The sequence below is a fragment of the Erpetoichthys calabaricus genome, chromosome 17, assembly GCF_900747795.2.
Source record: "Erpetoichthys calabaricus chromosome 17, fErpCal1.3, whole genome shotgun sequence".
NCBI lineage: Eukaryota > Metazoa > Chordata > Cladistia > Polypteriformes > Polypteridae > Erpetoichthys > Erpetoichthys calabaricus.
The window spans coordinates 49390033-49414438 of record NC_041410.2 but is presented as its reverse complement, the minus strand read 5'-3'; the positions used below and the strand labels follow the sequence as shown (position 1 = coordinate 49414438).

The 24406-nt window shown below is 42.2% G+C and overlaps 1 protein-coding gene across 2 annotated transcripts in view; it reads right to left on the bottom strand.

Annotated features, from left to right (window-relative positions):
- Positions 1 to 24013, bottom strand: part of iqch (IQ motif containing H) — a 102108-nt gene extending 78095 nt beyond the window's left edge. Inside the window, exon 1 of one of the 2 annotated variants that reach the window (XM_028823450.2) lies at positions 23924 to 24013. In XM_028823450.2, coding sequence (XP_028679283.2) covers positions 23924 to 23974 — 51 coding nt within the window. In that variant the 5' untranslated portion in view covers positions 23975 to 24013. Of the gene's footprint in view, positions 1 to 4622; positions 4718 to 23923 lie in introns of those variants that run through there. The other variant, XM_051920314.1, reaches the window with a different exon arrangement.
- Between the last annotated feature and the right edge of the window lie 393 nt (positions 24014 to 24406).

Sequence of the window (24406 nt, the reverse complement as noted above, 5' to 3'; positions counted from 1 at the left end):
CGACCCCATATTATAATAGGAATGCTCGGAAAATGAACAGAGACTTTAAAACAATTGGGAGTCAAAGAATAAAAAAACAAAGCCGCATGTCCACACGATCTCAAATGCAGAAAGCTACGATGGCAATTATGTTATCATTCCACTTGGTTAGAGAGCACGGTGGTTGTGTTAGTTGATTTAATAAATCCGCATTTTTCTGACTTGGAATGGAACCTTTTATTGCTGACATTTTCAACGTCACCTGATTGGAGTAGCGGACCCGGGATCGCCGTTTTTGGCTTTGCAGGATTGTGTCCGTCGCAATGAAGGTGCGAAGGTGGCAGTAAAGTGTTGTAGCACTCCGAGTGAAGGGTCTGTGCACTCCTTACACCTTTTACTGAGAGAATTGAGGGGCATAAGACCCTCGGCTTTACACTGCCGATATTGGTGTTCACCGTCAATGTCAGTCTCAGTCTTTTCATTTAATTTTGTTGTATTTTATTACTGTTGGCCCAATTTGCACACTTTTCTAACGCATGTAAACGTTCATGTATAGACTAGAGCTGCCTTAAATGAGCAAAAGCAAAGAAACAAAAGTATTTTCGAATGTACAAAATGTACCTCTTCGTATATGATTAATGGATTAAACTGTCCACTGTACCGCTTCCACACTAACTGCATTGAATTATCATTATCGTGTCTGTTAATTAAGTCATAGTGGACGAATACATTAAACAAAACAAATGCGTATACACGATTAAAAGTAGACATTAATAGGCGACTCATAACATTTTATTATATGATTAAAATATGCAACGTGGGTTACTGGATTGTGTGGCTCCACGTCGTACCGCAGCTTGACAAAGAAGAGTTCTTTGCATATGAAATTGACACTTTGGGCTTTTGGAAAAGTTCCTAACGTGTGGACAAAACAGACATCTTTCATGCATAGTAGGCTACCTAGCGGGACACAAGAGATCAAGTAAACAAAAACAGCCTGCTGTATTATTATATGCAGCAGGAGTCCTTTTAAAATCAGGAACCCACTGGTATTTCATAAATCTGTTACCATCTTATCATCACTGTATGCAACCTGTCACTGATGTAAATAGATAAAGGTTCTCTCTGGAACTTTCATGTGGACGGTTCTTTTGGGAACTAATAATTGTTTCCCCTCTGGCGTCTTTATTTATAACACTGCGGCCAGTTTGGCGTCACCAATTAACCATAATATGCACTATGCACGTGATTGGGGGTGTGGGTGGAAAATCGTTGGAGCCTAAAGAAACCCCAGCACACACACACTCGGGGGTAACATGCAAGCTCAAAGATGACGATCGAGCGCGGAATTCAAACTCAAGCCGCCGAGCCCGTTAAGAAGCAGCAGCGCCCTTGAGGTAGAAGTATAATATAAATGTAATTGTTTAACTGTCTATTGAATTTTTTTCATTATATTCAGGTGAGACTCACAATGGGAAACCTTTAAGTGACGATGACTTAAATTGGGGGTATAGTGGCGTAGTGGTTAGCGCTGACGCCTCGCATCGATATAGCGGCACTCCATCGTGTTCAAACTGACTTTTGGAAAGGCGCACTTAATTCTGAATTGCTGAAATAACTGACGTCACTTTGGTGGGTGTGCACGTGCCCGCCGTGTCCCTTTGGGTCTGTCTCTCGGTGCTCCGCTTTTCCTCCAATGTAAGATTGCGTGCGTTTCTGTGTGCGTCAGTTTCCGTCCTCCTCATGGATGGGTAATGCTCGTATGGGATGCTGCCATGATATTCTCCTCCCTTTTGACTCGATTTGATAAAGCCGGGTTGAGACTGTTATGTTTCTTCAAACTGGTCATACAAAACAAACAAGATGACACTTAAAACATGTGCGAAATGGTGGCGCGATGGTTACTGCAGCCGCTTCAAGGATCCAGTGTCCTGGGTTCGACTTTGTGGAGTGGGCGTGTTCTCCCAGTGTCTATTTGCAGTTTTGCTCTCTAGCCTTCCAATGACGTGCAGGTCAAATTAAGTGACGACTGTAAAATGGCGTTTGCTGCTATAAGTGGTGTCTAAAATGCTACGTTTAGTTATCTGGAGCTTCACCAAATCCTGATAACATTCATTATGCTGTGTGTTTCCCTGTTATAGTTCCCTACTCCGTTTATTGTGGTCATGTTACGTCATCAGCGTTAGCCCCTCCCAGTGTTCGTTGTGTTACTGCGAGAGGAGGTAAGCACGCTCATATTCTCTGTATACTACAATTAATTATTTTAAATTGCTTGAGTTTATTTTTTTGTGTGTGATAGAAATGGTAGTATGATCTTCGTTGTGTAAATAACATTATTTTAAATTGCTTGAGTTTATTTTTCGTGTTTGATAGTAATGGTAGTACGATCTTCGTTGTGTAAACTTGTTGTTTTGAATGCTTTTCTATTAATATTTGTCTTGTGTTAATGTGAGGTTCAACGGCCTTTCCATTTTTTTTTTTTGTTAATAAAAGGCATTGTATCAGTATAGCTTGAATAGTAATTTTTAATTTTCTCTGTTTTAACCTTTCAGGTGATTACTTTGTATTTGTATACTGAGTGGTGCATGGATATATGCATGTTGTAATTGAGCATCGCATCCCAGTGTTCGTTGTGTTACTGTGAGAGGAGGAGGAATTGTATCAGTACAGCTTGAACAGTCATTTTTATTTTCTCTGTTTTAACATTTCACTTAAGCCTGTCAATAAATAAAAATTAAAGGAATCCATTGCGTTGCATTAGTCCTTCGTGGCAGTTTGTATGGCACGTTACAAATGACAACGCAGAAGCTTCAAGGCCTGGGCGCAGCAGTATGGCACGCGCAGTGGAGACCCGTTACGTTGTGTGGGACTCTGCAATAACCTGGTGCCAGTGCTTGACGTGGGCACGCAATAACATAGAATACTGCCATCTTTTTTTAGTGCCATCTCATTGTTAATTTTCATGAGGGACCACAGACTACCCCCTCCTCCGTGCCCCCAACCAAACATCCCAATTCAATCAAGTGCCATTGTATTGCAACGATGAAACGATAAGTTTCACCGTCCCAGTACCTTTTCCTTTTCCTTCAGGAATCTTGATGGGGGACCCCATTCGCATTTTGATCGACTGTCATTGTATCGCAACGATCATTAGTGTACCACTGAGTATCGTCACCTCTACCAGAATCTATTTGATCGAATGTCACTGTATCGTCATAAACAGAGCACTGGCAGTAATTTGTATCCACTCCAAGCTCAGCCTGCCGCCCTGTGCAAAGTTGCGGGGATAGGCACAGGGGCACAAATCAGGGGGTGCCTTGAGGGGGGTTGTGTCGTATGGGCTCCGCAGCTGTCCCGCCAGAAATCTAAACTCCTCCGGCTGTATCCCTGGACTAAATTGTCTTGAAGGGGGGCTGTACGCCCAAACCCCTGATACCCCACCCTCCACTCTGTCCACAGGGGACTCAAATACAAAGCTGTTTACTAAAGGGGGACAACCCTGCCTCTTATAACCGCTGACTGAAGTACATCACAAAAAATCATGCATACACACTTCAAAACAGCTTGTTGTACCCATGGACAGGCGGCCTCAAATTGGATTCAGTGGTTATGAGAATGAGTGACAGATAAACAGATGGTGATGAGCCAGTGATAAATATAAAGTGATAATGCCAGCTGCTAATAATCTGCGTGGAGAATCAGATCGGACAGAGGTTGAGAGCATAGACTGATACACTGCATTGCTGCACCCACCACACGAAGAACCACCCAATCACAGCCGTGCCATGGGTGACACCTCTGCACCACACTAAGTTGAATGGACTGAAACAGTGAGTTTGTTTTACAGTAGCTGGAGTGCCAATCCTTCCACCGACCCCCAAGTTTTCCCTGTAAGTTAGAGGACCTGCTTGCGGGGCTGGATGCAGGTTAACGTCATACCCAGGATGGTCCAATTACGGTCTAAGGGCCCTGAGGGCCCAATGGAGTGGAGTCACTTCTGGCATTTAGGGGTGTCTGAAGCAGCAACCTTCCGATTGGTGCTGCAGATCCCTTAGCCTCAGAGCCACCACTCCATCCTGATTGGGCAGAAAAACAATAATTATTTAGTAACTTAAATTATTGAGTTAGTGGTGGTTATGAATATTTAAGAGCAAATAACATGGCTATAAGACCTAGGGGGTTTGCTAATACGAATATCCACATAATACTCAAATATAACAATGCAGTTATGTCACTGATGTCACAATAGCCAAACTCTGCAAAAATAAGGCTGTCAATTTACAGTAAATTACTGGCTACTAACTACATTCATTTCACAGTATTGTAGCGTCCTCAATGGATGGATTTCTCAGCTCTTTATACGGCTCTTTGAGGTGGCTTGCTGTCCTTAACAGGACTGCTCACCTTTTGCTGCTGTAGTTCAAAAAGCACACAACTTTGCATGCTTGCTATTTTTATAGGCGCCCCTGCCACTGGCGATGTAATGCCAGCTCATAATCGTGACTTTCTCACAATTATTGTGAATTTGTGTTTGTTGTTTTTGTCAATAATTACATGTGATTTGCCAATTGGTGCCCCAACTCTTTATGATCTCTTTAACCCATACACAAAAACTGAATCTTCATCGTGCAAGATACACTCACCACGTTAACTCGCTGCTGGCATACACAAAGAACAAGGAACATCCAACTGAGTACCGAGTCTGGGGTGGGCAGGCAAAGACCCTTCTTAATATAACGTGTGTGCAATCATTCATGCCATTTTTTAACTTTTGTGTGATTTCTTATGTGTACAAAATATCAATAGGAATACAAAGTTACACTGGACTTGAAGAAAGAGTAAGAGAGAGGCTCGACGTGGCAGCTTTAGGCTGGTGTACAGCACAGGTCAGATTACACATCGGTAATTACTTTGAAACAGGAGTGGCGACTACAGGCATTTATGTAAGTGGCTGCTGGATTTTGTAGGTGTGTCGCTACTAAAGCACATGAAACAGAAGCTGCTAACACTTCAGAATAATGGCTTTAAAGGCTCACTGGACTGCATCTGTTAGTCACTTAGTGTGCTGCAGTATGCAACACAAAGGCGGCCTTTGTTGAAGTCTTCTTATATTGCAGTAGGTGACTAACACAGGCACCGTAGACACCCTTATGCTAACATGACGTCATCGGTGCTTTGTTATCTTATTAACGTCAAAGAATGTGTTTGTTAAGGTCATGCTCCATAGCAGCAACTGACTAATAGATACACCTAGGTAGCCACAACTCTAAAGTGATTCCCAAAAGCCTTAGAACTTGAAATCATTCACTACAGTTAACTCTGTAAATGCTCGAGGTGTTCTGAATTAGAATCAGAATAAATACCCATCCATCCATATAGGAACCCCTCTGGTCACCTTTCATGGAAGAAAACCGTATTCCAACAGAGTAGACACAATCAGGGAATGAGACGATGCAATGTGCAGAGCCACATAATAAACACAAATCAATCAGAGTGCAGTTAAGATTCTATGTTTTCAAAGCTCTCTGTTTTCACCCATTGCAATGCTGAGCTGGTGTTTTTTTGAGTTTTCAAAAGTTCCCATTTTTGGGGATTAAAATTGCTGAAGCAGTGTGGATGAAAGGCAAAATGGGAACTAATTGGCTGTGTTTTTAAACGAAAATGTAGTAGTGTGGATGTAGCTTAAGAAAGAGGGTAAATGTTAAATAGAGAAGCTCATTGGAGAGTGCGTACATTATACAGAAATGAAAACACAGTAGTGTGGATGGAGCCTTAGAAAGACAAGTATATAAAATGAAAGCATCAGATTTGTTCTAGACATACAACATAAAAAAGGAAATCTGACCAATTGTGTCCCATCCTGAAAGGCATTTGTCAAAACTAAGATATCCATCTGTTTTGTTTTCATCCACCCATCCATTATCCAACCTGCTATATCCTAACTACAGGGTCATGGGGGGTCTGCTGGATCCAATCCCAGGCAACACAGGGCGCAAGGCAGGAAACAAACCCCAGGCAGGGCGCCAGCCCACCGCAGGGCACACACACACACACACCAAGCACACACTAGGGACAATTTAGAATCGCCAATGCACCTAACCTGCATCATTGCCTGTTTTATTCCATTTATTGTGGGTCAGTATCAAGTGCAGACTCACAACCCGGGCAAAGTAAGAGGTGACACTTGCATGGACTGCATGTTTTGCAGCATCTGGAAGGACTGCACACACAACATACAAACGGCACGCAAAGTACAAACTGAAGGAATGCCATATTAGAACTGACCTGAGACCTAAGAGATGGGATTTTCCCACAAGAAAAGCACCCCCATGGTAAGCTGAAAAGAATACAAACATGTCATGTTGCACAGTGGGACTCGACACAGGCTTTGGACATTACCCTTAAATCTCTCTCATCCTTGGTGTTAAAAAATGAACATTTAATACCATTCAAATTTCTCTTTATAAAATGCAATTTGCACAGTTTACAAAAGGATTTTGGTTTTAGCAAAGGCCTGTAACTCCAGTATGTTTTTGCTACTATTCATATTCATTATTTTGTTATATAGAATTTAACACATTCTTCTAGAGTATTTTAATTTGCTGTGGGTTTGCCCCTGAGATGACACTCGCACAGAGATACCAGTGTTCTCTAAGCACTGAATACACTTTGTGACCACCAGGGGGTGTTGCAGCACCCCAAATTCCAGACAGAAACGATTTCACATGGTATAAGTAAGCACAAAAAACACTTCTTCAAACTCTTTCTCCTCTCCTCTACTCCTCCAGGCAAGCTTTGTCTGCTTCCTCCCGACTCTGGCTCGCTGGACTGGAGCAGGGCTTCTTCTTTTATACCATACCTGGGAGTGCTTCTGGTGTCGTCAAACTGAAGCCCCACAAAGTAGAGATTACTGATCCCCCGAAACCCAACAGGGCTGCCCCACCAGACTACAGCACTCCCCTTGTGGGAATCCTACACTGAATAGCCTGCCAGCCAGTGTTTTGGGGAAGAAACAAGCCCAAATGAATGGTCTTCCCCTCTCCTGCCATTATAATGACCTTCAGGCCAGGTAAGGATCCATGTTTGGTCCCTGACGAATGCCAGTCCCTGTACAATTTTTATTTATGATTGTAACAATAAAGATAGATAACGGAGGAGTGACTGCAAAGAAGTAGTTAAACACTTTGCAAACGCTCTCCTAATCCCAAGGGGTGATCCCTTTCTTTAGATGAGCAGATGTCCTGCTTACCCTCACATTCCCCAGTTTCTTTTCCTCCCAAATTTTGCTCCACTCATCTTTTTCTTCTCTTCCCATTTATTCAGTGGCAGGGGGCACACATTTATAGAGCGGGGGCTCACTATGGTCACTTACTGCTGTGAAACACAAACAAAGCCATGACAATGTAGCAGTAAATGACATTTTAAAGTAGCCCCCCTCCTAATTTTCCATCACTGATGGACTATTTGTAGCCCCTGTTTTAAAGTGTTGTTATTTGTGCTTTGTCTTACTAGGACCAAACAAAGCCTTTGTTAAGGTCTTGTTACACATTGGTATGTGACTAATACATGCCAGCCCCTGTTGTGAAGTGTCGACAAGGTCTAGTTTTACTGTACTGCAGGAATTGAATAACAGATGCTCCTAGGTAGCTTATTTTTTAAAGTAATGCCATTTAGACTTTCCAAAAAATGTCCATTCAATGTTTAAGGCATCCACATAAAGTCTTGTAGTGTCAGGCCACAGCCTTCCTGTGCAGTCCCTCATGTTTTCAGACGGCTAAGCCTTCATAGAGAGCTGGAAGCTGGCACTCAGTGGGCCACCTACACTGTCTGCCATTGACAATACACTGCGTTTTACGTCGGCACCCATTATGCCACCTGATGGGCTGTAGGAAGCAGTCTGAATTCTGTTAATGTAACAGAGCATCTCCCATTATGCATTGTCTCGTATATTTTCATTTCCAGAATGAAAAAGGCATGCATTAAAACCAAGGTGAAACACACTGAAGCCTAAAGATGTGTGTATTCCTTTCATTAAAGATCTTTTAGGCATAAAAATGTTGTAGGAGGAGAATGGGCATCCTGGCCAGGACAAAGGATGAGTCATTACCTGGACGGGGAGGCCAGTCCGATGACACAAGCAAATTAGTCATTGGGGCAAATAAATCTGTGCTCAGGCAGTATGGTTTAATGGACAGATGATAAAGGCTGAGAATCAGGAGCTGTTCCATTCCCCCATATGTCAGGTGGCAGTGGTCTTTTATTTTTTTCTAAAAATGTATGTTGTATTACTGTGTCTTGGGTTTGAGGCTCAGTGGTGCCCCTTTGTGGTCACCCTGTTTACAAGTAATTGCCTGATGTTATGAATCTGCCTACTTATAAATAAAAAAAATAAAGTGAAAGGCGCTCAAAACTAAAGTCAGATCTACACTGCCACATGGATCTGATCCGAAAGTGTAGGCCTCACCAACCTCAAAGCAGCCTATCCCCAAACTCCAGTTGCAGTCTTGTGGCCTGGAAAGCCTCAGTAATGGGGCAAAGGTTTTACAGTCAAAAATATCCACAAGTACAGAGAGGGGAAACTACAAAAACCTCCGGCCCACAAAAAGAAGACAATAAATGCAAGAGAAAAGATGCTTAATAACAGGAACAATCCAAGTTTTCGCCGACAGTACAGGCACTTACAGTAATCTGCTATTCATCACACACACACTACCCCACTTCGATCCTCACAATTATTAGCTATCCAATCGGATTTAAATAACAAAAATATGACTCCTGGTTGGTTGGTATGGGTGAAACACAATCACAGCAGGTGTCTAATAGGTCACTTTTATGACTTTGAACATTTGTTGTGTTACCCTGTTGGAAAACAGAAAAAGTGTAAATCAATGGTGATTCAAAACGAGAGGCCAGTGGTGCATTGCAAATAAACAAGTAATAATATGTCCGCATGGTGTAACATTCAGGTGTGTTTGGAGACTTGGTTAACTGATCTGAAAGTGTTATGATTTTAGTTTCTTTTTAAATTTTCTTAGGTTTTCCGTATTCTGGTTTTGGGGGTTTTAATAGCCAGTGAATCCCGTTCTGCAGTCAAAATGTTATTCAGACTCTCCATTTTGATTATTTTTTTTACCATCTTTTTTGGCACCATTTTAATTTGACAATGGGTGCCACCATTTTGTGACTTTAGCTTTGTCCATTTCTGTTGAGATTCTTCCATGATGCACTTGGGGAAACACCGGTTGTGATGTTATCTGTGAAACAGTATAAATACTCCCCCTAAACAGTCACTTGTATCCAAGATTGGACCAAACCCTCGCAAATCACTTTACCTGATATTTTGATTCATCTACCTGCGCTAATAGTGTACATGTTGTAAATCGCTTTTATAGACAGAATATCCCACTTCAGGTGATGTAAAGATTCCTGTGCTCTTGTTAGTTGTTGAATGGGGAGAGTCTGTGGCTAATTGTAGTTCAAATTTCTTAAACATACAATTTTTTGAAGAAATGCCTAATGGAGATTTAAATCTTTTGCTGAAGTCCCATATTAAAGTTGCTGGCTACCTCCAAACATGATAGAGAGCAGATTATTGTGGCATTTCAGTATCAGAGACTCACTGAATCCTTATAATCTTTAGATTAGGCGGTCGTCAGATTGTTTTTAGTGTAGTGGAAATACTGAGTACAGGTTTAGTCACTGTAACAAATTGTCACTGAGCCATCTTTCAAACATTTCTACGCAATTTAGGCTGCTTTAATTTTTTACTTTTATGGACATCATGTCACCTCCCTGCTTTGATTTCAAGAAGAAGGAGAAGTGAGGTGCTGTGACTGAGGTTTGCACAAGATGCTGCTCAGCCACAGAGACGAGTGAAGAACGGGGTAGAGGCAGAAGAGGTCTGTTCGTTTATAATGAGACCCATTACTCTATTAGTACAGTTAGGGACAGTACTTGCCTTTGTCCCAGAAGACAAAATATCGGTGGCTCCTTAACCAGCCAAGATGTCTTTATAATGGAAGGTCAGGGGTGAATGGGTTGCCTAGCTGGGTTGGAAAGACAAAAAGGGCTGTCCTCTGTGGGTCAGATAAACTGCCCTGATGCACTTGGGAGCTGAAGTCCTGGTAAGCAGCCCTGCTGGTGTACTTGGGGAAGACCAGGCGGAGCTACAGAGGGAGGTCAAGGACATCACATTAGACCCGGAAATGCTTCCCAGGTGTGATGTATGGGCACTGGAAATACCCCTGGGATCAACATAAAAAGAGCTGCTCCATATCTGCTGAGGAGTTGATTTAGGGAAGAGACAGACAAGGCTTGCTGAGTAGTGTGGAAGGAGGAGAAAAAAAACAGAGGAAAGAGAAACAGTGGACTGTGGTGATGTGCGACTTTTGTAAAGAAGCCTGTTGAGAAGTATTTCCTTACAAATAAATCATTATTTGCATCCAGGACTTGGTGTTGTGCAATTATTTCTGGGGTTTGGGACCCAGTGGAACCCCCTACAGGCCGCACCTTGTATAGTGATACATAAATAAACACCATCACTCATTCATTATTAGTTAACTGAATAAGTAAGGCACATCTAAGTTGTACTTTTCTTTTATGATCACACTCAGCCATTCAACTCCGCCTACATTTGGCCCCGCCCCATCACCTGCCCTGCTTCAGCCTGCATGACTGTAGGAGTGTCACTGCTTTGCTGTTGGGAGTGGCTGTCGAATGAGTAAAAGAAAAAATAATAAAACAAATACACAAGTTGGAAGTAATCGCTCTCAGGGTAAAATGGAAGCAGTTAACTAACTTGTAGTTAAAGTTGCACAGAATGCTTCTCTGTGTTAAGATTGATAATTTTGCAAATTTGCAAATGCTCTTCAAAGGGAGATTTTGAAATTTCAAAAATCTGTACAGCTTGCTCTAGTTGAGATATCTCAACAAAAAACTGAAGAACTGAGAAATAATTGTGGCAAATTTCAACAAAGTCGGTCCAATGGGACTCAAGTTGTTTCGTGTGGACAGACAGACAGACATGGCTCTCGTAGTAGGTGCTTTCTGGATTATATCTGAATGCACCTTAAAAGAGTGAGAGTCAAAAGCTGCCGTTTTGCTGAAAACTACAGTATGTGTGACATTTTCAAAAAAAAAAGAATAAGTACTATAAACAAGCCGTAAACATTGCAAGTGAGACTAAAGAGAGGGATCATACAGATAGTGAGGACAGCAGCCACATACAGCTTTAAGCCTGTCACATTAGACGACTTTTCCAGCAATTTTCATCTGTAGCCTTCATTTATGTAATCTTCCCATCGGAGCCAATTGGCAGTGCACTCCCAAGAAGTCAATCGTCTGATGGAATATGACATGACTAACAACTGAGACCTGCTATTCTGCAAGTGGCTAAGATAAACTCAAACAAGTTTAGTTTTCTTGTTAGTCAGAGGGGTGGACTGTGTGTGCAAATGAACCAATGGCTGCTCATGCGGAAGTACAATGCATAGAATGCAGTGACGAGGCGTAAGCAACACCTGTGTTGTAAACCTCATAAACAAAAGAGACGCTTGTCTGTCTGATGCCTTGTATTTTACATGCCATAACAGAATGGAAAAAGTTGCTGCTGAGCTTGCTGAAGCTGTTAACCCTTTGTGAAGCACTGCTCTGTCAGGCATCATGCATGATTGTGCTGGAAGAGGAGTACTCAGTTGATAATTGTGACCAGGGGTGCGATTTTCAGTCATGTAATTTGAATTGGTGCAGCGATGAGATCAGCTACTGCAATCTGCAAATCTGATAAAAAGTCATGTAATGTGACATTGCCCTTAACATCAACATGCACCCCAATTCTGCGGAGTTACCAACATAGATGTAAGTCACAGGATGGCAGACAAAATGGCCACTGCATGCGATATGATACAGCAAACAATGGCAAACCGGAACAAATGATCTCCATTCTGGTGTTTTGTTTTATTAGGTCCCAAATAAATTTAAGTATCACTTTGTTTGTCACAAAGTGGTATAGGTCTTTTAAAAATGTTTAATGGATGTTTCTTAACTGTGAAAATGGAAGAAATTTGATTTTCCGAAGATCCATATTACTAACCGAGAATGCTAAACCGGATGGACGCAGGGACATCCGGCCATGAGCCGTAGCCGCAAAAAGACGTACTGCGCAGGCGCCCCAAGAAATGAGGGGCCGCGAGAGGCGGACAAGACCACAGAAAAAAGGAGTGAGCACAGAAAAAAGGAGTCAAAGAAATGAGGCGCCGCGAGCACAGAAAAAAGGAAAAGGCACAGAAAAAAGTAGTCAAACGCAGGCGCCGCACGAAACCCATTGCACACGAAACTAGCACACAAAAAAAAAAGAAGACGCTCGCGCACAACAGCAAGGCACCCCCCCCCCCCCTACAGGCACCGGACGGGACACACACCAAGAGGGGGATTCAACAAGCCCCTGGAACACAAAAAAAAAAGAACACAAAACCACCCCACACACCCTACAAGCAACGGACGGGACACACACAAAGAGGGGGATTCAACAAGCCCCTGGAACACAAAAAGAAAGAAGACGCAAACGCAACAACAATCCTCACCCACCCCCACCCCCCCCCACACACATCAATAAGAAGTGACACCCAAAGCCACATTTCTAAAGGAAACGTCCATATTAAACATACGTCATCTCAACACCTTCACACTAGGCAGCATAGGTGTCAGCATAGGTGGATCTCCTTACAATAAAGCACTATTAACCGTTCAACTGCAGAAAAGGCTACATATTAACAGTGAGTGTGATCCTCCTTATTACTTATCCATATTTCGCATGCTGAAGAACAAACAAGTCATGAATACACGGTCACGGGTACAAAACGATTCGGATCGGATAACGGGACCAAACACACGAACACGAATGAAACAACAAAATACACGGCGGCGCATACAACGCGCTTTGGAAACTCCGGGAGAAAAAATGTCTTGGATCAAAAAACGCAAAGCTCAAGTAACCCCGTTACAGAGACGTGCCCAAATGGACAGACAATGAACGTAGACGCATACAGCGCGCGTCTCAAAGTGCTGCATCGAAACAAGCACGATTTCAAACCGAAAGAGCTCGCGTCTCAGACATACAAAAAAGGGAGCGAAGAGACAGAATAAATGAACGGAGACGTGAACAACGCGCATATGAACTGCCAGAAAACAAGCAAGCAAGACTCCAAAAGCAGAAAGCTCAACTGACCGACATACAAAAACGGACAAGGCTCGATACAAACAATGCACGACGTAGACTGAAACGGACTTTTCACAAAGCGGAGGCGAATCAATTAAAACTCCAAAATAGCGCGTCACAAATAATGGACATGCAACAACGCGGCACTCAAATGCCACAAGCAAAACATGCCCGTCGCGGACATCAACGCCAGACACCTGCTAAACGCTTACGCCAGTTGGCTGACAACGCCTTCAATAATGAGTCCACTATTGAGGAAAATTCATTGGGATTAATGAATGTCATTTGCAATCATTGTCATTCACTTAACTTCCCAGAAGAAACAACTGGCAATACAAGTAATGAATTTACACGTTGTTGTCAAAAGGGTCAGATTAGACTGCCTCCTTTACATTCATATCCTGAATATCTACAGAAGCTTCTAACTAACGATGTGCCTGAAAGTAAAAAACTTTATGAACTGCATTACATCCTACAATAGTTCATTTGCTTTTGCATCTACCGGAGTACATATCAGGCCACCAAAAGGCAATGGCCCATACTGCTTTTGCATATGTGGTTAACACAACGCACTATATTATGTCCAAAAAATATTAATGTGATCTAAGCTCTGACAAAGTTGACTCTGATGACGACAATGAACATCTGAATTTCCCCTTACAATATTTGAACACTATTAACCCGGCCGGATGACCACAACACAACCTTACCCTTAAAAACGGAACAATAATCATGCTATTAAGAAACCTTAACACTAAACAGGGTTTATGCAATGGCACACGGTTAGTCGTCAACACCATGACACACAATGTTATTCAAGCAACAGTTCTTACAGGATCACATGCTAACAATACTGTTCTCATTCCTAGAATTGACCTTACAAGTTCTGACCTAGAATTACCTTTTACATTGAAACGCCGACAGTTCCCCATTAAACCTGCATTTGCCATGACCATCAACAAATCACAAGGACAAACCATGGACAAGGTTGGCATCTACCTCTCTGAACCCGTTTTTGGACATGGACAACTTTATGTTGCCTTCTCACGTGTTCGACGTTCATCTGACGTTAAAGTTAAAGTTATAAATGATCCATGCCAAGGAAGACTCATTCAAGGACAAGACACCATCTTTACTACTAATGTTGTATACAAAGAAATATTCCAATAAAACATTACTCTATGCCAAACACTCTATTTTTATTTCTATAGGCATCATCCAAACCTGCACACTATTCTATATCTAATTCATACATCTCACTCTTTGTCATGCCCCAACGCCAGGGGTTGGTGAGCGAAGCGAGCAGGGGGCTGAGCCCCCTAGTAAAAAAGAAGCTGCAAAGGAAAAAAAACAGCTGAATGTGGTGTATAAGACTAATAACTCTGATGCTAACCATAAGGCACATGGGAGCACAACGGCAACAATCAAGAGTTAAATTGGAGAAGATGAAAGGCAGAGAGGAATATAGCAAATATCGCCAAAGATGACCCAAAGAGATTCTTTTAGTAGTAAAAGAACAGACAGTAAAATAGCGGATGCTCTAAACTCACATTTTTCTGAGGTCTTTACATGTGAGGAAGTGGATAACCTCCCAGTGGTAACAGGGACTATTAAGGAGGTACCGACTGATTTGGAAATTGTAGAGAGAGACGTGCTGCTAAGATTAAACAAGCTGAAATCAAACAAATCACCAGGACCAGATAATATTTACTCTCTAGTTCTTTAGGATGCTAGTGACTACATATATAAACACTTGACGCATATTTTTAAGAAGTCACTGCGTACTGGGGAAATTCTGGAGGACTAGAAAATGGAAGATATCTCATTATATAAAAAGGGTTATTGGACAGTTCCAACCAACTACAGGCCAGTAAGCCTAAACGTGCATCACAGGTAAATTAATGGAAGGAATTATTAAATGATAAGACTAAGCAACACATGGAAAGCACAGGAGTTTCAGTGAATTATCAGCATGGGTTCAGACAAGGGAGGTCATGTTTTGCTAACATGCTGGAATTGTATGAAGAAGCGTCAAAAGAATACAACCAGAACTGAGCATATGAAGTTATTTGTCTTGACTTTCAGAAGGCATTTGATAAGGTGCCACCTAAGTGGTTGGGCATCAAACTAAAAGGAGTGGGAGTTCAGGCTGTGGTGTGTTGATGGGTGCAAAAATGGCAAAAATCCAGGAAGCAGAGAGTGATGGTGTGAGGCACATTATCATAATCGGGTGATGTTAAGAGTGGTGGGCCACAGAGGGCAGTGCTAGGGCTGCCACTATTTTTAATGTATATAAATGATTTGGATAATAATAATATAATAACATTAATAAATATAAATATCTCTCTATTATAAAAAACAATCTTGGAAGGAGGCGAAACGTGATTTTCTCAGGAGAGACACTTATACGTCCTGCGAGACTAGTCCACGCCTGGGGCCGGAAATAAAAGACAAAGAGTAGATGACAAAGTAGAACGTCGTAAAGAATTCAAAAATGTTGGCGCGATATACATGCAGAGCAGGTTAGAGATAATGAAAGTATGAAAATCCGAAAGTCTCAAAAAAACGATAGGAAAGATCGCATTAGCGCAAACAAACAGAAATTATTACTTGGTGAAATAAAGGAACAGCGAAAAGAGATCGAATATATTGTTCGGAATAAAACTTTAAGTCGGAGACTTGTAGATCATCTAATTCGTGTTGCCAGCGAGAATTAAAAGATTTCAAAAATGCTGGCGCGGTATGAAGTCATATGAGAAAGAGACTTTTAACATGAGATTCTTTCAAGTCTTACTTACAACTATTTTCAAACAAGACCACAGTCATCTAACCTCAGTCGTGTGAATGCTTTTGTCAGACACACTTCCTGCACTCTCAGCTCTTATTAATTTTATCAGGACAATAATCTTATACGTTCTAGATGACACGTCAACGACAAAGCGAAGAAGAAAGAGTGGGGACAAACTTTCGAAAAAGTCGTTTTAATTATTAGAGAGAAAGAAACAATAGTCACTCACAGGCAGTTATACATTGTGTTGTCCCGATGTAAGTCCAAACACAGAATCAAAATTTAATGTGATCTTGAAGAAAAGATAATTCCAAATATTGTTTTAAAGTAAAAGTGAAAATAATGCATATGTAACAATTCCCATGAAAATAACATCTCTTTAAATTGTATATCCAGTTAACCAAACCCAGGGGTGTAGGGGCAGAGCCTCCTAGTAATAATAATATATAATAATACTTATAATAATATAAGTATCAAGCTGTTTAAGTCTGCAGGTGATACTAAGCTTGGAACGTAACAGAATGTCAGGTTATATAGCGCCCTGATGTGTAGAGTACAAGTCCAAGGAGATTATGCTCAAGCTTTATAACACACTGGTGAGGCCTCATCTGGAGTACTGTGTGCAGTTTTAGTCTCCAAGCTACAAAAAGGACAAAGCAGCACTAGAAAATGTCCAGAGATGAGCAACTTGGCTGATTCCAGGGCTACAGGAGATGAGTTATAAGGAACGATTAAAAGATCTGAGGCTTTACAGATTATGCAAAAGATTAGTAGGAGACATAATTGAAGTGTTCAAACTTATGAAAGGAATTAGTCCAGTGGATGGAGACTGTGACTTTAAAATGAGTTCATCAAGAACAAGGGGACACAATTGGAAACTTGTTAAGGGTAAATTTCACACAAGCATTAGGAAGGTTGTCTTCGCACAGAGAACCATAGACACTTTGTGGCTTAGTGACCAATTAGTGTGGTAGCCAGGAGGACTTTAGGGACCTTCAAAACCTGACTTGATGTTATTTTGGAGGATTTAAGTGGATAGGACTGGCGAGCTTTGTTGTTTGTTGTCATCTAAATCTTTCTAATGTTCTAATGTGAGGTTGCACTCATCATTTACATTTACATAGAATTAAACAACACAAAATACAATGCATGACACCATCCCAATATTGCATACAGTTGTAGTGAAAAATATACTGCACAAAACACAAATATATGAATCAATACAGTAAAGTAGAAATGCATGTAATATATGCAGTATATGCATTAATAAATCAGTCCTCATAATACAAGCATAAGAAAACAGAATAATAAATACAGTAAATAAACATAATTTAGATTGGAAGGAGGAGTTTAGAAGCCAGGAAAACACTGAGATGAATCAGTCCGTGTTGAGCCAGCATGACTGCAGCAAGACTGAAACTGTGGCCGGAAGTTCTTGCCTTTAGTGGCCGCTAATGTTTCCTCAATGGTAGTAAAGAGATGGTTGCCTGGGTGAGTGCAGTCTTTGCTTATACTTCCATCTTGTTTCCTGACCCATGGTGTACTCAGGACCTCAGTGGAGTCCAGTTTCACACCTGCAATCTTTTGTACTGTCTGAATAACACGCTCAAGCGTATGTTTGGCATGAGTAGCTGCATTGCCATACTGGACTGTTATGGAGAAAGCGAGGATGCTTTCAATGACGGCTCTGACTGGGACAAGCTAAACTTACTAAGGTGACAGCTGAGCTTGTTTGATCTCAGTACAGACTGCGAGTGTGGAAGAAACATTAGACTTTGGAGTCACATAGTCATTAAGGATAAAATGTTTTGATATGCTTTCCACATTAAAATATAATATCCATCTTAGAAGTATTAAAGGGTTAAAAAATGTCAGAAACCTGTTCAGGCATATCAGGAAACACGACAAAGGTCAAGTGAACAACAAAGACAAGAATGTACCAGAAGAAGGTTGATGTAATACACCAAATGTATGATTAAGAGATCAGCAGATATCCTGTAAACAACAAGATTGGACACTTGTCACATACATAGAAATTTCAATGGTGGTGGCTCAACCCAAACGGTATTAGGATGATAAGAATATGTTAAAATGGACTTTTATTTTATATAGTTAATTTGGGTGTAAACCAACCAGAGTAAATGTATGCGTTGATTGACACTGTTATGTGAATTCAGTTGTTTATAAAATAGACCTACACCAGGGGTCCGCAGATCCGGTCCCGGAGGGTCGCAGTGGCTGCAGGTTTTCATTCTAACCCTTTTCTTAATTAGTGACCCGTTTTTGCTGCTAATTAACTCCTTTTGAACTAATTTTAATTGACTTGATTTTGAAGACTCAGACCTCTTAATTGTTTCTTTTTCCTTAATTAGCAGCCAAACAATAATGAGATACAGAATGAGCCAAAACAACTGGTGTCCATCATACAATCTCTGAAAGAAAGATTAAGGTCTCAGGAATGTTGATCTGCTCAGGTCCCCCAAACATTTGAACAGAGCTCTTAGAAAGGAGAAAATCAACAATTTCAGAAATGTATGCTATCGCACAGTGAGAGCAGCAACAAGTCATGGAATTAAAGAACAAGTTTAATTAATTAAAAGACTTGGCATCTAATTAAAATTGGTTGGAGTTTGAGGCCCTGACTTAGCTGGTCTTCGGTTGGCTCCCTCACTTTTCACATCTCATTTCTGTTTGGGTGCCGTTTAAGTTAAGAAATGAAGCAATTCAAAGGAACAGTGAAGAAATTCAGAGGAACAAATCTTAAAAAACAAGTCAATTAAAATGAAAGGAAAAGGAGTTAATTAGCAGTAAAAACAGGTCACTAATTAAAAAAAGGGTGAGAATGAAAACCTGCAGCCAGTGTGGCCCTCCAGCACCGGAGTTGGGGACCCCTGACCTATTCTCTTTGTTTTTTGGACCATTCTCATCATGTTGTAACAGACTGCTGTGAAGGACGCTCCCTCTGAGGCATTAGCTGAGGAGTAATAAAAGATGCAATGAACAGCTTTTCTCCTGCCTGCTTACTGACTCAAAAAAGGTTTGATCAGACTTGTCTTGTTTGAGGGTAAGTTTCTTTCTTTAATTAAAATGTTGATTTCTATCACAGGAGTGACAGTGGTGCCAGCAAACTGAAATGATTCCACCCTTGTGACACTAACACCACCACTTATAACTAAGAGTGCAGGAGGGGAGGAGATTCCTCTAAAGTCCATTATCATTTCCACTGTGTCCAGGGAATTCAAGTGAAGATTGCTGTGGGTGAAACGATTGGCCACCCAAATGGTACCTCATCCCTGTTTGTGATCAGGCCAAACTTCAGCAGTTTATCAGTTGGGTCACTGGAGGCGAAGCCATTGGTGTATTGCAAAAATGAACAAAAGAAAGAAGGATGAAATTGATCTGACAAAAAAAATGTGGGACTTTTTTCTACTTCAATCCTTATACCTGATTCATTTTTGACATATGATGTTCATAATGTGTGAGTATACAGTGGGTACAGAAAAGAATCCTCCCCTTCAAAATATTCCCATTTCTTCGCTTTACAGCCTTAAATGAAAACACACAAACCAATATTTTTTTCGCTTTACTTACTCAATGCAATCTATAACATCCAAGTGAAAGATATCACAGCTACAGTTCAGAAAAATTATAAACAAAATCAAAAACAAGAAATACTGAGATTAATAAAGGATCACCCCCCTCCTAAACTCAATCAGGTGTAAGTAAGCACCATTTCCATTGCAGACCATGGTTACTGGCATCCTTCCACCTGTGATCAATTGTAATCCGTGTGATTAGTGAAGCATAAACACAGTTGTTCCTGGAGCATTCCCTTGCTTGGTAGTGCAACTGACAGCAAACCACTGACTATGGGTAGCAAGTCACTTTCGAAAGATCTCAGGGATAGAGTCGTGGACAGACATAAGGCAGGAGATGGATACAAAAAAATCTCAAAGGCTTTAACAATCCCAAGGAACACAGTAAAGTCCATAATAAAGAAGTGGCAAGTGTTTGGTACTACTAGGACCCTCCCTGGATCCGGTCGTCCCTCCAAACTGGATGGAAGAGCAAGGAGGAAACTGGTAGGAGAGGCTACCAAGAGGCCAATGGCCACTTTGAAGGAGTTACAGGATTTTATGGTAAAGAGTGGTCATAGTGTGCATGTGACAACAATTTCACAAGCGCTCCACAATTGTGGCTTGCTTGGGAGGGTCGCAAGGAAAAAGCCACTTCTCAAGAAAAGCCACATTAAGGCTCACTTGAGCTTTGCCCAAAATGCACCTTGAAGATTCTGATGCCAAGTGGAAAAAGGTCTTATGGTCAGATGAGACCAAAATTGAACTATTTGGCCTCAATTCCAAACGGTACTCCTGGCGGAAATCCAATGCAGCTCACCATCCACAACACATCATACCTACTGTAAAGCATGGAGGTGACAGCATCCTTTTGTGGGGGTGTTTCTCTGCCACAGGGCCTGGGTCTCTCATTAGGGTAGAAAGAAAAATTAATGGGGCAAAATCCTGTCTTGAGGAAAACCTGCTACCCTCTGCCAGAAAGTTGAAAATGGGCAGAATGTTCACCGTTCAACACGACAACGACCCGAAGCACACAGCAAAATTGACCACACAGTGGCTGAAGGAGAAAAAAGCGAATGTCCACGTGTGGCCCAGTCAGAGCCCAGACCCAAATCCCATTGAAAATCTGTGGAAAGATTTGAAGATAGCATTCCAAAAACGCTCACCATCCAATTTGACCGAACTTGAACAGTTCTGTAAAGAATATTGGGCAAATATTGAGTGGGCTCAGTCTAGAGGTGCAAAGCTGATAGAGAAGTATCCCAACAGACTCGAGGCTGTCATTAAAGCAAAAGGTGGTTCAACAAAATATTGACATCGGGGGGCGATCCTTTATTAATCTCAGTAGGTCTTGTTTTTGATTTTTTTATCATTTTTTCTGAACTGTAGCTGTGATATCTTTCACTTGGATGTTGTACGTTGCATTGAGTAAGTAAAGCTGGGAAGAAATATTTTTGTGTGTGTTTTCATTGAAGGCTGTAAAGCAAAACAAATGGGAATATTTCGAAGGGGGTGAATCCCTTCTATACCCACTGTATGTTTGTGTGTCTTTTGGGGTGCCTTTGGTGAAGACAAGGATGTGAGGTGAGGGGGGCCTGTAACAAACATGGGAGTCATAGTGGTGGGGAAATAGGGTCCACTGAGGGGGGGGGGGGCTCGAAGCCTGCAATGAAAAGTACATGTGACAGACATGGATCAAGAGGAAGGGGCCCACAGATGCTGCTTATGTATAGAGCCCAGAGTTCTGTGCTACACCCCTGGTGATAAGTGGTCTGTGGCGTGGTGCAGGTTTTAAATAAATCATCAAGTCCCGATGAGGTGGTATAAAGGAGCCTACACAGTAGAGAGGAGGAGAAAAAATATAGAAAAACACAAGACAGAATGAGAGATGGAGTTTTAAGGGGAAGGAAGGAAAGACACAACATGGCAGGTTCTTCAAAGGCACCTGAGAGGAGAGCCCCGAGGAGGAGCGCATGGCAGGTGCTCAAAAGGGCTGAACAGGGTCACTCTGGCTGAGCGTCTTCAGGTAGCTGGAGGGACCCCCATATAAGGCTGAGGAGTAGCAGCAGGAGTTGGAGACATGAGGCTCAGTGCGGCGCCTTGCCGGGGGCATCAGACAGCAGCAGGGACCCGAGCCTCGATTCTGAACGTTGGCTGTGCCTGTCGGTAGGACGTCTCCTCGTGTTGCTGGATCTGCACAGGGTAAACCGAGAAGACGTCGACTTTGAGAAGGAGGCACCGGGGTTTGTGTGTTTTTAAAGGAACGGTTTCCTGCTGTGACATATCAACCTCAATTTTTATGGAATTATTTATTGCATTTTAACCTCCACAATCACTTTGATTTTATGGATTATTTATTTATTATGGATGATGCACTGCACTAGTTGCACTTTGATGTTTTGTTTGAATTTTAATAAAAGCACCTGTCACTTTTGCACCTACCCCTTGCCGTAAGTGTGCGTCCTCATTTGCTCGGCTCATGTCGGTCTACAACAATCGACAATTTCAGGTTGTAAAGGGTCCCAGGAGCAACAAGAGATTGTGGAGCGGACCCTGACCGCCACAGGGCCTTTTCAACTATGAAACCCTGGAGTTTGTGGGGGTCTTGTCGGATACTTCAAGCTCACCTCACATCCCAGACACGTTTCAGGTGAAGTGGACTGGTGACTTTACAGTGTTCCCGTGTTAGTTATTATGGAGGTGTGTTGCTATATACTGCCATCCTGTCAGGGGGTTTGTTTCTGCCTTGTGCCAAATTCTGGACTGGAAAAAAATGACTTAGAAAATGAATAGATGGATTGGGGGTTTCAGAAAATATCATATTGGAATTAAAGATTGTTAACTTAAGAATTTAAGAAACAGGAAGAGTAGGCAAGAAAGAATATATGCAATATGGTTTGATACCCTATTTAAGTTAACACAAAAAAAGCGTTTGGAATATGGATTATTCTGAAGCCTAACATATTTCCCAGTGGATCTGATTTTCTGCAGCAACCCTGGGGCTACAAGCAGGAGTAGAATAGCTGACAAATTATTGAATAAAAAACGCATTATTAAATGTAGTACCTAAGAATACAGGAAATGTGTGCAGTTATCAATACCCAGCCATCTGTTTCCTAAACAAATTGCTACATAACAGCAGTGAGCAGATCGGGACACACCCTGGACGGGATAAAGCGCCATGTCGGGGCACACTCGCGTCTTTAAGCTGCCCTTCATTCAGTTACTGGGCTGCAAGGAGGCTGATAACAGGGTAGTATGTGGCAAAACCCCGAGTAGCTGGGGGTGCTGGTCAAGCACACTAGATGCCATTATAAAGGAGTGGGTAACGTAGGACTCGCGGTGAGGATGGGAGAGGAAATCAGTGTACCCGGAGAAACTAACCGAAGTGCCAGCATCGTTAATATCCACTGCGGCGCGACGTATCCATTCATGTCATTCCAATTTCGAATCATCAGTCGACTTAATGGCACTGAACATGTCTGTTCAGCAAACTAATACCGTATTTATTAGATCTATAAAGTATACTTGCATACTATATCTTATGGAAACCGTTTGCAATTTGTCATTCTAAATGTGGATAGAATTTATTTGACTAAAGTGACTGTTTAGAACAAAATAAATAATGCTAACAACGCATTCAGGGGAACACGGTGGCACAGTGGTTAGCGTTGCAGCAGCGACTGCCAGTGTGAACTTTGCACTTTTTTTTCGTCTTTTGCATCTACCTGGATTTTCAGTGCACATCGACCTGCGTGCTGAGTTAACTGACCGTTTAAAATCGAGCGTCAGTGTGCCTCGCGATGGACTGCCTTACCCGTCCCGGATTTCTTGTTTCTTGGACCTCACTGCTGCTCCTTCGTCTATCTCTAAACAGGAACCGATGGATGATTTTTAGAATCGGGAACGGGGTATAAAAACATCAATGACTTGGCAAATAAGGGAATAATTTCTGCATGAAAGCATCCACATTTCGGAACGTGGTGTTTCTATCAGTGACTTGAAGAAAGCGAACACGGCTTCTCAAGTTGTGAGCAGCATACGGAGAGAGGCTTTCCTCAGTGGCGGTGATCGGAGCAGTTACGGTCGAGGATAGCGTGCAGAATGGCTGCTGAGATTTTTGGAAAGACCTAATGCTCACTTCTCTCCAAACAAGCAACACGACCTCTTAAAAAGACGTCGATCTAATAGTTACAAGCAGTTGCCCTTGCTTCATACTGTCTGGGTCACATTGCGTTGAATTCGCCCAGTCCGACTAATGACCAGGGTGGACACCCGAGAGTCCACTACTCTGGGGGTTACATCTGTACTTCAGTGCGTACCTTTCCCCTCCCCACTTCGGTTTCTGCCCCCGTGTCGACTTACCTTGATTAGTACCCCACCCACTCCGGGTCGATTCCCTGCCGCCTCCGCCATCCACCCCGCCGCCTTGCAGCCTGCTTGTCTGCGAGCTCTCAGTCGTGGCAACCCGGAGCGCGCGCCATTCCCATAGCAACGGGACGCGGACCGTGCCAAAAGCTGACAATGGGGGGCGCGACAATAATCATGGCGGCGCCACAGTAAAGTTGTGGGACACTGGGCCGCCCCCTACAGCCCTGGTCTGAAAATGCAAGCAGACGAAGAAAAAATGTCATCGCTCAAACTGTTCATAAACGGCTACTTTAAAAAAACCAGCAAAGTTCTACTCTGTTTTGTAATCATCAGCCTGTGTGGTAATGGACGGCGGTGAACAGCAACCGCAGGCAGAAAATACGGCACAGCGCGGACATCGAGCTGCACATGGCGATGGCAGTGGAACAGTTTTTGCTTCCCAAGGACACTACCCAGATGCAGTTTTCAGAAGGAAAC